General features: G+C 34.6%; 1 protein-coding gene across 1 annotated transcript; it reads right to left on the reverse strand.

The window, feature by feature from the left end:
• Window positions 1-4318: 4318 nt before the first annotated feature.
• On the reverse strand, window positions 4319-11827 carry LOC147075919 (guanine nucleotide-binding protein subunit beta-like protein 1). The gene is made up of 2 exons (XM_085941830.1): window positions 11554-11827; window positions 4319-7760 (listed from the first exon to the last, which is right to left on the reverse strand). The coding sequence occupies exons 1-2, from the start codon at window positions 11698-11700 to the stop codon at window positions 6951-6953; spliced, it is 957 nt and encodes a 318-aa protein (XP_085797956.1). The 5' UTR covers window positions 11701-11827; the 3' UTR covers window positions 4319-6950.
• Window positions 11828-12670: the final 843 nt, after the last annotated feature.

Genomic DNA, 12670 nt, shown 5'->3' on the forward strand with positions numbered 1-12670 from the left:
CGAACGCATACGATGAGATCATCGCGACTCGCTAGTTGGTGTTGGTAGACTTTCAATACTATTGACATTAAATGCGCGCGAGCGAGATAGCATAATACATGTATGTCGAGCCGTGATACACTCAACTGCCATTGGTGTCATTGCTCTCTCTTTCTCCCCAGTTGCAAAGTTGGTATAGTGAAGGACAGAAATGGTGACAAGTTCGCGTGACGCCAAACCCTCTATATAATATCGCAAATAATAGTAAGTATTTTGGAATAAGTATCGATACTTATATAGATACGTATTTTTTTATACTGGTAGTAAATATACTTAGTCTTCAAAATCGACTAGTTTTCCCTCCTCTAGTTGATTCACCGTTTTTACAAAACACTGAGGATATGTACACATCGGTACATTACTTTGGTTGAGAAATAAAATACACTAATACCTCACTTTATGCCACATAACCAATCATTTATTACCAGAAAATTTCCAAATTTAAAATCACATTTCCATTACAAAAATAAATGCATTCTTCATCAAGATCAATTTGAGGCATGATATTCATTTCTTGTTCGTAATGAGAAAACTCTTTTGTCAAATCCTTCGACTCTGACTATCGGCCGAGTAGTTCTTGTCACGTGTCATTTTATGATGCAGATGATCATGATTAGTGCCAATTGTTTATTTGAAAGCTGCATAATGAGCGGCTGTATAGCAAGTGTACCTTCCTACATTCTCACTATAGTTTTACCAAACACATGAAATGATATATTTTATTTTTATATATCAAATGATATATTAAAAAAAAAGAACCAAGGGAAACTAATGACTAAATAATTAAATTCCTGGAACTTTTCATCCAAACACATAATAAATAAATTAAGTATCAACAGCTTATATTCGCATTAACTTAAAATTAATTTTGCTAAATAAAAATTAAACAACAATAAATAAAATAAAATAAATTACATAATATTATATTATTATACAAAGCAGAGCTGTTTTGTGCTGTCAACATTGTATCAGCAATTGTGATCGGTGTGAACTGAATAGTAGAATACTTTTTATCTATATCTCGATATTCAGTCTAACTCATGAAAGACATAGTCAGCAATCTCGTAGACCATTTTGACCAGAATTCGGACTACACCTTGAAGGGAATCATATGAACATTTGAAAGTAATTACAGAATAATTTTATTACGGTTAATTCGAGAACTACAGAAAAATGAATATTCCTGCGTTGATAAAGCATTAACTGTGAATAAAAACGATCTATTTTGACATTATGATTTTATGTGATTGTTCGAACCGAGCTGACAGAACTGGGCTACGCAGTAAAAAAACGTCTACAGAATGACACAGAAGAGCTGTAAAACCCCTATCTTGGCGGCAAACAACCCCGAAAGTCAGAGAAATCTACCTACTAGGGTCCATTTTCCACCTGAAAGTTTAGGTGGAACCTCTGCATCAGAGGACCAGCGAAGGTAATGTCTATTGTATACACTTAAGTGTTGACATTTTATATAGGAGGTCCTGTATAGCTATGTGGACTGAGCAAATCAAGTGTGAAGATTGCTACAAATTGAATATTTCATGTCTTCGTTCCCTTTATTATAATTTCATTTTCATATGGTTAGGCTTCATTTTAATATAAGAGGATTTTCTTTGCAATCTTTGTTTTCGTTGATTCTTAAAATACACACCGCTAGCCGACTGATAGGTATGTAAATTTATCCACTGTTCACCATTAAAATAAGTGCGCAACATCGCCGAAAGCGTAGCTACAGTGTATACAACAAAAGGAACATGTAATTTCAGTATGTTACAATAATTAAATAATAATAAATGTAGTACAGTAGAATCTCGATATAACAGACAAAATATCCAGTCAAATATGATAATTGTTAATAAATCCTGTTATGTCTTATACATGTTTAAATCCAAGTATAATCGCTTGTAAACAATGTTCTGCGCATGATAATCACGTCATACCTCTCGCACTCGAATTTGAGTCATAATGCTGTCCTGCTCATAGACTGAAGTGAAGATAACGAGGAAGAAGAAACAACATGCCCAAAAACATAGTCATCAATGATAAGATCGCATCTCAGCGATCTAATAACATTTATTGACTATTTGTCAGATAACGACATTGAACACATTCGCGGACACATGTTAGTGATATGACAATTTAAAAATTTTGTTTTTTAAATTATCGATTTTGATATGAGGCGTCTAATTAAAAAAAGCGACAAGTCCACAATTCAATATTATCGGGAAACAACGTTTTTATGTTTCTAGCTTGAATTATTTGTTTTAACGTGAGATTTTTTTCCCCGTTGTATTCTATGTCGATATTAGAACCAATCGGCAATTTGTTTCAGCCGATAAACTCTTAAATGTAATAAATATAGGCAAAATAAAATTGGACTTAGTGCTACTTGTACTTCACTTTTTAATTTATCATAAGGCACATATTTCCGTGGCACTGTCATTACCAGATGCTACAGCATGGGAGACGCCCTTATCAATATTGAACGTTCCCTTATTGGTTGACTTAAGCACGCGCGAAATCAACCAAGCTTTAAATGATATGAAACACGGACTTGGCACTTTTTGTAATAAATCGAGACTTAAAATATTTTTTTTCGTAGGGTTATGTCGCGTTTTGGAATTTATAGATGAATACATATTGTGTAAAATTATACAAATACGTGCGTATTTTTTTCTCGATTTTGACCAAATGTGGACTTATCGCTTTTTGGAATTAGACGCCTCATATATAGAAATGAGTTAAGTCTTAAGACACGACACTATCTAACGGAAATATGTTCACACCGTGACACAAGTAGATAGGGATCATACTGTTTTAATCCAAAATACGACTTCCATACACGTCATGTCGTATTAAGTTGTACAGTACAGGGCGTCTATAGACGTTCTGTCATATCACACTTAAAAAAAACGATGTCTATAGACTGTGTTAACTATATTAGATGCATTTTCATTTTAGAGAGTTGATTATAAAAAAACTTGATTCTTTTTTTCAAAACAAATTTACCGAAAGCAAGCGCGCCGTCATCGAACATTAACGTCACTCCACAACGTCTGGATATATTATCCGAAGACGAATAGAGAGGATTTTGTTTGTGTTTTTATAAAACGGACTTTCGGCTTTAACGGACACCCCCTCACCCGTATTATGCCGTTATATCGAGGTTCTACTGTATATTCAGAAAGAAACGCATCCTCAAACTGTTACGCAGTTACCTTGCTGGACACTTCTCCAGCATTCAATATGCATGAGCAACGATCCAACACAATTTCAGCATTTTAATATACAGCAAAATCCTGAGTTACATATCATTATGACAAGAAAATATGGGGTACCATAATGACCCAAATATATTTCACACAAAGTTTATGTATTTTTCAGACTTTCACCATGTATTTAACCCTTTGAACTATTAACAGGACCACCCCCTAAATCAGTATAACAATCATCAACTTGTAGGATGTAGCAGGAAAGATTGGATCCTGGAATCAGTTGACAAAAACATTCTATACTACATAAAATATACCATATTCTCATAGCAACCAAAAGTATCTTATCAAAAGGATTGTGTTTCATTCTGAACACAGTGTATATTATGGCACTCGTAAAAACTAATAGTACCTAACTGATATTTTATTTAAATGCTAGTATTTAGAATAAGATGTCTTAAAAGTATAAGTCAAACTGTGTTCAAAACATGGCAAGTGCATTTTATTTAGAACTGCAAAGTTAACCTCTATGTTCATACCAAACAGTAGGAACAACAAACTAGAGTTGGGCATAGCAGTACAAAATAAAACCACAGGATAAAAATACTTATTTCTCTCTTGAAAAGAAAACTTTTTTGACATATACCCTTTAAGACCGCTCATAATAGTATAATCCTAGGTCCACAAAACCGAATTACACACCGTTACATTATTGGCATGTTAAAATCTCCCATGTGACAATTTTGTAAAAACATTTTTTTTATATATTCCTCTCGCATAGTTAAAACCGTCAATGTTCTATTGAACATTGACCACCAAAATTCAAATATACCTGGGTGGAAAGCCCATCCAAGGATGTACGAAGAAATATCTAAATTCTTGTTAATTATTAGGAACTTTACGTGCCGGCATTTACAATAATTTAAGAACGTGCCTTACGTAAAATAAGAGAATAAATTTGCCTATTTTTTTTAGTTGTAGTGCGAATGGCAGCAATGCTATTTTCATTTATTTTGTTCATCTGTCATCAAAATGTTGTTTTTAAAATTGGTACATTATTTTTTTTTGGAAAATAAGGAAATAAAGAATCATATATAAATTTAATTACAGAAACCTCATATTATGTACCTAACCTAACATGGTCTCAATATAATAAGACCGTAATACCTTATATTCATTACATCGGAGCTATTACAAAGGCTTTGAGACGACAAGCCCCGATCACTTAAGACGATAAGTCAAGTTATTCAGAGACTTCAAAAGTCTACCTTAATTTTTGTATTTATTTTAAACAGTGTTTCGCCTAAGTCAAGTTCCATAAAATATCATCTTTGTCACATTGGAGATTTGAAAAAACTCAACGGCGATAGATAAAAGAGGTCAAAGATTGTTGAATAGTAATATTACATAAATGATCATTGATAAGGTTATATAAACAGTGCGTAATTGCAGATGAAATAATTATTTACTTATCTAGAACAAAAAAATGTATTTCAGAATCTTGGTTATAAAAAAATATTGATATGGCAGAAGACACTAATTCGAAAAAATGACATTATTGAGTTAGTTATACCAAAATGTTCTTTATTTCAAACTTTACCGCATGGAAACCTTCTTAATAAATAAAGTCTTTATTTTAAAGTTATCCTTTTTACGATTACTTAATAAACTCACATGATTAGACCATTTCAAACATTTTAAAAACTTCAAAGTCAAATCACTCAAAACTAATATTCTCCAGTTAGTGTGTTCTGCCAGAACAGAGACGATATACTCATCAAACGGTTCAAAATTAAACAAAGTTTGCATATATAACACATTGTTGTGCTAGATTTTAGACATGAACATCAACTGCCAGTGATTCACAGAAGCTACAGATATTTTATCGCATCTGCGAGGATGGCATCTGGTGATGTTGTTGGCCGCAATGGATCGGCGCGGATGCGAATAATCGAACTTCGACAAAGCATCACGTTTAATGGACCAGAAGAAAAATAGATTGCAAGAAGACCACGATTTTAGCGACATTATCGACTACAGAGAGACTTGCTAAAGCTAGCTGTGATCGACTGGGGAAGGAAGTCTGCTTGAGGAAGCTAAGGTCACTCAAATTCACCATGACACAAGTCTGCAACTGATAAATCAGTCACAGATTCCAATTTGGTGGTTACGTCCTAATTTATATGCAGTTTGTTTTTTTCAATCGACAAGTCATGAATCAATTTGAGAGATATCTGCACATTGTGGAGTCTGCATAGTTGGACCGAAAATTGCGATTTATATTACATTTAAAAAAATCCTCGTAAATTCAACCACAATAATAGTATTTCAAAATACTGCCTTCATTGCGTGAGAATTGCACAAAATCACTGTTTTAAATCCGGCTTCGGTTACATATTAAAACATTCCAAAAAGATGAAATATAATCAATCAAGCAAGTTATTTTTGATTACAAGCCAAAAGAGTTAGTTGCATTTCGATTGTGCCTTTGAATAATTTAAATGCAATCCCACCAGTTTGGGAAACTCTGCTAGATATAAGTCAACAAAAGATAACTGTTTTTCAACAATGACTTGCCGTAAAATATTGATCTAGAAATAGTCCAATGTTGACCTACTTGAAAGATCACAAAAACCGATAATAATAAGAATAATTAGTATAAACAAGTAGGTACAAATTAGTCAGGATAAGTAAGAAAATTTGCATTTGCAGAATAGAAAAAGGTAACAATAATATTTGATTGCCATCGATATAGACGTTGGCTAATAATCATGCAACAGTCTAATACTGAAATTATACGACTAAACTCGGGAAATGTATTTTGAATATTTTCGCCGTGTCGTGAGCAAGATATATTGTAGTCCGACACAACTCAGAGTTTGTGGTGATAAATTGGCTTGGAGGCTTTATTTTCCGCCTCAATTACATGCTGTCAGAATGACATCGTGGGCGTACAGGCAGAAGTCACTAAATCCAGTTTCGACGAAATTGAGATTTTAATGTCATTATATAGAAAAAGTAATGCTGCATGACTGGCAGAAGTCACGATTTAAGATTGTTGAACATATAAAAAAATAAAAGTAATGAATAACTCTAAAAATAAAGATTTTACAACCATTTTAAGAATACCAAAAACACAAAACATTGATTATCTCAGAACTGTGTATTTGGAGTAACTTCTGCCTGTACGACCATGAATGTGCTTTTATAGTGATCGTCACATGGTTTTATTATTTTAATAGACAATAATAATATGCTAGTGAAAACAACCAGCAGCTTACTACTTTTCATAATAGTTTGCGGTGTAACAAAATATGAACGAAGAAGTGTAGCCATCAAGATGATCAATAGATATTTTTTGAATTATTGAACACAAATAACGAAATGTATGTTATGAACCAATTAAAACAAGTGTACGGTCGATCGAATTTATACATGGAGTCTGAAAAACGTTGTCTAATTAAGACACTTATATTGACCGATTACAAATATGCTAGACTCTGCTAACTAGGTATTGTATTCTCAATGTAAAACACGCAGCTTTTAATTTACTTCTGATTATATTGATTATCGAAGACAGAGATGACAAAATTCCTTTCCATCACAGATATTTTATTCATTATAATAAATATCATTTTCCCGCAAACGTTTCACTGATCCTTTTCTCAAAAAAAAAAAACAATCAGCCGCATACAAAAATTAGTTATAAATATCCCACAGAGTGATCTTACAGTCCAGGCCTCCGGCGGCCATGATGGGCGAATTCCACATGCTGACGGGTCTCACGGAGTGGCAGACGTCTTGCAGCGCAGCCTTGTGCTCCGTCAGCACGGCCAGCGGTCTTAAACTCTTCCATGAGTAAATCCTCAGCCTCCCGTCCCACCCGGCGCTCATAAACACCTTCCTGTCTTCCCTAATCTTCAAGACATTGACGCCGGCGTTTTTAAGAATAATCTCGCACTTCAAAGACAAGCTGAAATCGTTTCGCGCCATACTGAAGACTTGAATGTTTTCCGAAGCGTTGCCGTAAATTCCGCGATTCGTGGCCAAGTCGTAATCGAGAGTCATGGGACAGTCTCTGAGTTTCAGTTTACTGATGGCTTTTTTAATTTTCAAGTCCCACAAGAGTAAATCTCCGCTCTCGTAAGCGGCTAAGAGATACTGATTATTGGAGACTTCCAGAGGTTTAAAGCACATAATTTCACCTAATTGAACATCAGATTCTGGCACTAATGTCATAACTAAGGTTCCGTCCAGATTTGATATATTAATTTTGGAATCGGCCTGCGGCTGGAAGAGGAACTTGTTGCTCTGGGATATATAAATATGGCAACGGCAAAAGCCACAGTATTCCGTGAGAAGCGTGTCCTGGACCACATACTCGCTCTCGGCCTTCTTCCATATCTTGATGATGCCCTGTTTCTCTTGGGTGAACAGAGAATCCGCTGAATGGTGAACGCTCAGAAGAGGTGTTTTACCAACGGCCAATTTGCTGAGTGCTCGATTCGTCTGAAAAGGAAAATCATTTTTACAAATCAAAATTGGAAAAAAAATACTTTAGTCCACGAATAATGATGAAGATGTGTGGACCGCATCAATCGTTTACAAATACATCAAATAGTTTTCATCACTCACAGGAAGCAGTGTTGTCATATTTTTATAAGGTTAATTTTAATACAAAGATGTAAAAATTAGACTACAGTATAACCTCGTTTTTACGTGCCCGGAATTCACGTTTTCCCAGCAATTGCGTGTAATTTTTTCAGTCCTGATGTATTTCAGTACATTTAATACCCGCATTTACGTTTTTCTTTCCCGCACACATACACACCACAAATTTGCTCTAGCAGTAAAAAAAATTCGGCTGCGGCGCTATTAGACAGATAAAATTTTATTTTATAATCACTTTTTGTGTGTTTCCTGACTAATAAAAATGACTATTTATCCAACATGGCGAAGGTTCACATGTTACTTAGCTATCACAAAAGAGGGTCGCGATCAGAGCTTCAAAATATGACGCTGAGTGCCGACAATTCAAGTGGATTTATTTAAAAATACCAAAAATCGCCAAAAATATACTACATCATACCGTTTATTTTATACGGAACCCTGGAGTTCTGCGGGTATGTGATTTGGGAAACACTACTGTAGAACACCACAATGCCCTTAACCTTAGCGATAGGTTGGGGGGCCCGCCAAACATCGTGGCCTGAGGGCCCGCTTCAGGATGTAGGAGCCATGGTTATACACTGGCACTGTTTGGCAACACTGACGTGTGATGTTGAAAAGGAATCCATTGAAAACGACCATTATGACTCTGGTTTGAGACACGCAATGCGCAGGCTATGCATGCACTGCGATGCATTCATCTACCGAACGAAAAAATATCCGAATGTAGACGGGGCTAATGAAACATTATTGAAGGTAAAGGAAAGTATTAACAGTGAAAACGAGACACTCCTTTTTGATTGGATTTTATCTTATTTTATTATACGTTTCCTTCTGAGGCAAAACCAATAAAAAAATGTTTAACACGCACAGAGATTTATGTCTAATAGCTGCCTAAGCATTGCCTAAATGTGTTTCATAACAAAAATTAAATTTCTTAAAACCGGTTCTATGCCTTCAGCGAGTTATCTTGCTCTATGCGGCCATAATCGACTTTAAACTCAAATTTAGCCACTGTCGATTGATTTGCATGATTTAAAAAATTAAACACATAGTGACATCTGTTTGAATAATTATGAAATACTAAGCCACAAACTATCGGTATTACAGCGATTGTAATAAGAGTATCGCTCTACATTCTACGTGTCGTTAAAAATCTGCAGCCTCTCAGATTCTTCTTTAACGATGTCCGATCTAATAAGATCATATGGGCCTCCACAGGTTGGAGGTTTCTATTAACAGATTCAGTTTTTGAGAGAAATGGATGTCAGCCACTTGCTCAACCTATTAGGACCATACTCTGACTCATACACAAATTGAAAAACAATATGTGAACTTGCCAGACCTAGGATTAGAACCTAGGACCCACGACGCGATAGGCCAACGCTTAAACTGCGAAATCATCGTAGATACTGCCATAGTAATGTCATGAGGCATAGAAAAGGTTAATAATCACACGCAACTAATGATGATAATAAAGAAATCAAGATCTAGATAATTGAGGTCCTGATGTATAATTATATTGAATATACTTATATACACATCAGTGGCGAAAGGGTGGAGGTAGGCTATGGAGATTGAATTGAATTTTGAAAACTAATCAATTCCATCTGCAATATTATGTACTCTTAGTTCAATGAAAACAAACAACTATGTGAGATATCCAGGGTTCCAGTGGCTAGCTCAGGTGTCGATAGAACCCTGGATTCACAAAAAAAATTAAACGAAAGAAATTAAATAAAAAAAGTTCTTTCTTGTTCGTAACGTGGTCTTATATTTTTAATCTTTAGTTTTACAAGTTTATTTTCTGGTTTTTACAGTTACAGTCATCAGGTCCGTATGCTTTGAACAAAGGACGCTCACTAACTTTTCTCTGTAAGAGATTTCTCTGTAATCTCCTGTAACAGGGATGTGTCATATGACTAACAAAGTGTAGTGTACTCTATTTATGTTGAATCTCTACAGCCTACCTCCACCCATCGACGCTGAATTACACATATCGACTGCTTAATCTACAAATCGACTAACTGCATTTGGGCAAATTGTTCAGCAAATAGAAAAAACTTAATAATTTAACTATCGAGCACTATGCACTATGAATAATTAATACTTACTCTATTTTAGCTTCCTTTTTATATACTTAATAAAGAAAATTTATACAAAGTGCGGAGTTGTTCCATTTACGATATTGGAAATTTGGGTTCTTGCCTGTTTAGTGGAAGCCAGCGGCAAACAAACTTTGAAAATAGCCGATATACTGGATTATTTGTTCGGTTAGGTTATCATTCTTGAATTCATGAATTTTGCCAAAATCAGCTATGAAAATTGCCACCGTCCCCACCTGGATTCCAATAAACAAACTTGTGCCCAAATATCGTCACTGTTCTGGCAGAAGACACTAATTCTAAAAAACGACATATTGAGTTAGTTATACCAAAATGTTCCTTATTTCAAACTTTACCATCTGGAAACCTTCTTAATAAATAAACAGTGTTTATTTTAAAGTCATCCTTTTTACGATTACTTAATAAACTCACATGATAGACCATTTCAAACATTTTAACAACTTCAAAGTCAAATTGCTCAAAATTTAGTGTGTTCTGCCAGAACAGAGACGATATGTATGACTGACAAAGTGTAGTGTGCTCTATGTATGTCAAATCTCCACAGCCTACCTCCACCCTTCGACGCTGAATGTACTAAAAATAACCTCCCATTACAGAAAGGGATATTATTCCTCATAGGTATTATACTTCAGTTGAAATAATCTGTTCTCGTAATTTTACCCTTATTTCTTACCATTAGTTGGATTAATAATATCTACTTAATTAAATAATAATTTAAATTTAGTTTGGTACAAGTCAGTTACGGGGAAGCCAGGCGGCAACCGCACTAATTGAATGTAGTTATGCAGAATGTAGCCAGTCCACAATAATCGTGAGCTGAGATAATTCAGCAACAACATGATATTAAAAATGTTAAATCTAAAATTGTAAATAGTATTTTATTTCAAGAATATTTTTTGCGGCTTGGCTATTTTCAGCAGAATGTAGAGAAAACTTTCTCGCATCTGATCTATTTTTTATTTTTTGTGGACTGGCTACTTTCTGCATAACTATGTCCAATTGTCATAGCTGATTTTGGCAAAATTCATGAATTATTCAAGAATGAAAACCTAACCTAACCTAAACTAACCCAACCTAACAAAAATAATCCAGACTTGTACCTTTAGTTTATAAAGAAAAATGTGAGGATTTCGTAAATGCCTTTCAGATTAATGAAAATAGTTTAAAAAGGTTTTATGAATGAAAAGATTTATTAATAAATCTAAAATGATATTAGCAATATGTCTTATGCCCAAAATGTGTAGTAACAATAAATACGCATGTAGAAAAATGACGTTTCACTACGATACATACTGCCCAAATTTAATCCATAAATAACTGTGAATATACATGGGTAGGTACGTGCAATAAAGGAACTAAGGCGAACATTTGATATCCCATCGATTTATAAATGAACACAAATTTGCCATACGCTTGGAAGATACCCCGAATGACATGAATAGGTTTTAAAGCTCACAAATTACAATTGGATACCATTTTATTAGAGCTATTTCAAATAATCTGTCTACCTTCAAATCCCAAGTGAATACGTGACCGTCCTGTGTTCCAGCCAGTAGTAATTCTGAATCATTTGTTAAATGAAAGCATAAGCAATGCACTGGTCCCATGTGGACATTTTGTAAACTGAACACTGGATCTGGAGGCAAAACAGCCATTTTTAGAGTTGTTTTATTTGATTATAAAAATATTCCTTGCGAAACTTGAACAGCAATATTTCTGTCGCTATGGGTGACAGCTGAGAAAGTTTTCATGATGACCAACTTTAAAACTATTTTCGTCTATGACTGCTATGGAATTATAACAGAGCTGCCAACCAAACAATTATTTATTTTGGTCGTGTGGACTTTGCAAAAATTATTTAGAGGTAAATTTATTTAGGAAGAAAGTTTTGCACATGATCAAAAAAATGTATTTTATTTACGTACTTCTATATTGCTTCCCCCGCCCCTTCATAGTTATTTTTCACTGTTTGACTTTTGTTGATCTTTGTCTATGGTAAGCGACGAACCTTCAGTATTTTCAGAAACACTGCTTTACAAGGAAATTTAAAATTATATTCTCTAAGATCCTACTTATCTCGTTTCCACTTGTTTTTTTCTTTCGACCATGTCCGATCCTGATAGGATCATATGGGCCTCCACGGAGTGGAGGATTTGTATTAACAGATATTTTTTTTTACGAGAAGTGGATGTCAGCCATTTGCTCAAACTATTAGGTCCATACTCTGACTCATACACAAATTGAAAAACAATATGTGTACTTACCAGACCAGGATTCAAACCTGGGACCCTCGACACTATAGACTGGCGCTCAAGCTACGCGGCCATCGTGGGTTTCCACTTCAGATCTTGTAAAATTAGATACAGTAGGCACATTTTCGGTAGGTAGCCTTTCAGATAAATGACTTGGAAACCATAGACTGTTGGAAAAGTTCGTTTGACTATAGGTACCTACTTGAAGATTATTGTTTATTGAAATTTACATTTTTTGGAGAATATGCAAAATTTTGGTTTCCATGGAACCTGTAAAAAATGGGATCAACATACCGACACCTCCTACGTATACTATTGTAACTAACAAAATGACGTTTTTCACTATTTTTCATTTTTCGTATCCATAGTATGT

The sequence above is a fragment of the Rhyacophila brunnea genome, unplaced genomic scaffold (assembly GCF_057557595.1).
Source record: "Rhyacophila brunnea isolate RB1 unplaced genomic scaffold, BYU_Rbru_1.0 scaffold_14, whole genome shotgun sequence".
NCBI lineage: Eukaryota > Metazoa > Arthropoda > Insecta > Trichoptera > Rhyacophilidae > Rhyacophila > Rhyacophila brunnea.

Excerpts from the sequence above, each read along its gene's own strand:
- LOC147075919 (XM_085941830.1), bottom strand. The coding sequence starts at position 11,700 with ATGGCTGTTTTGCCTCCAGATCCAGTGTTCAGTTTACAAAATGTCCAC. Across the intron at positions 7,761-11,553 it reads TATTCACTTGGGATTTGAAG|ACGAATCGAGCACTCAGCAA; the intron begins GTAGACAGATTA and ends TTTCCTTTTCAG.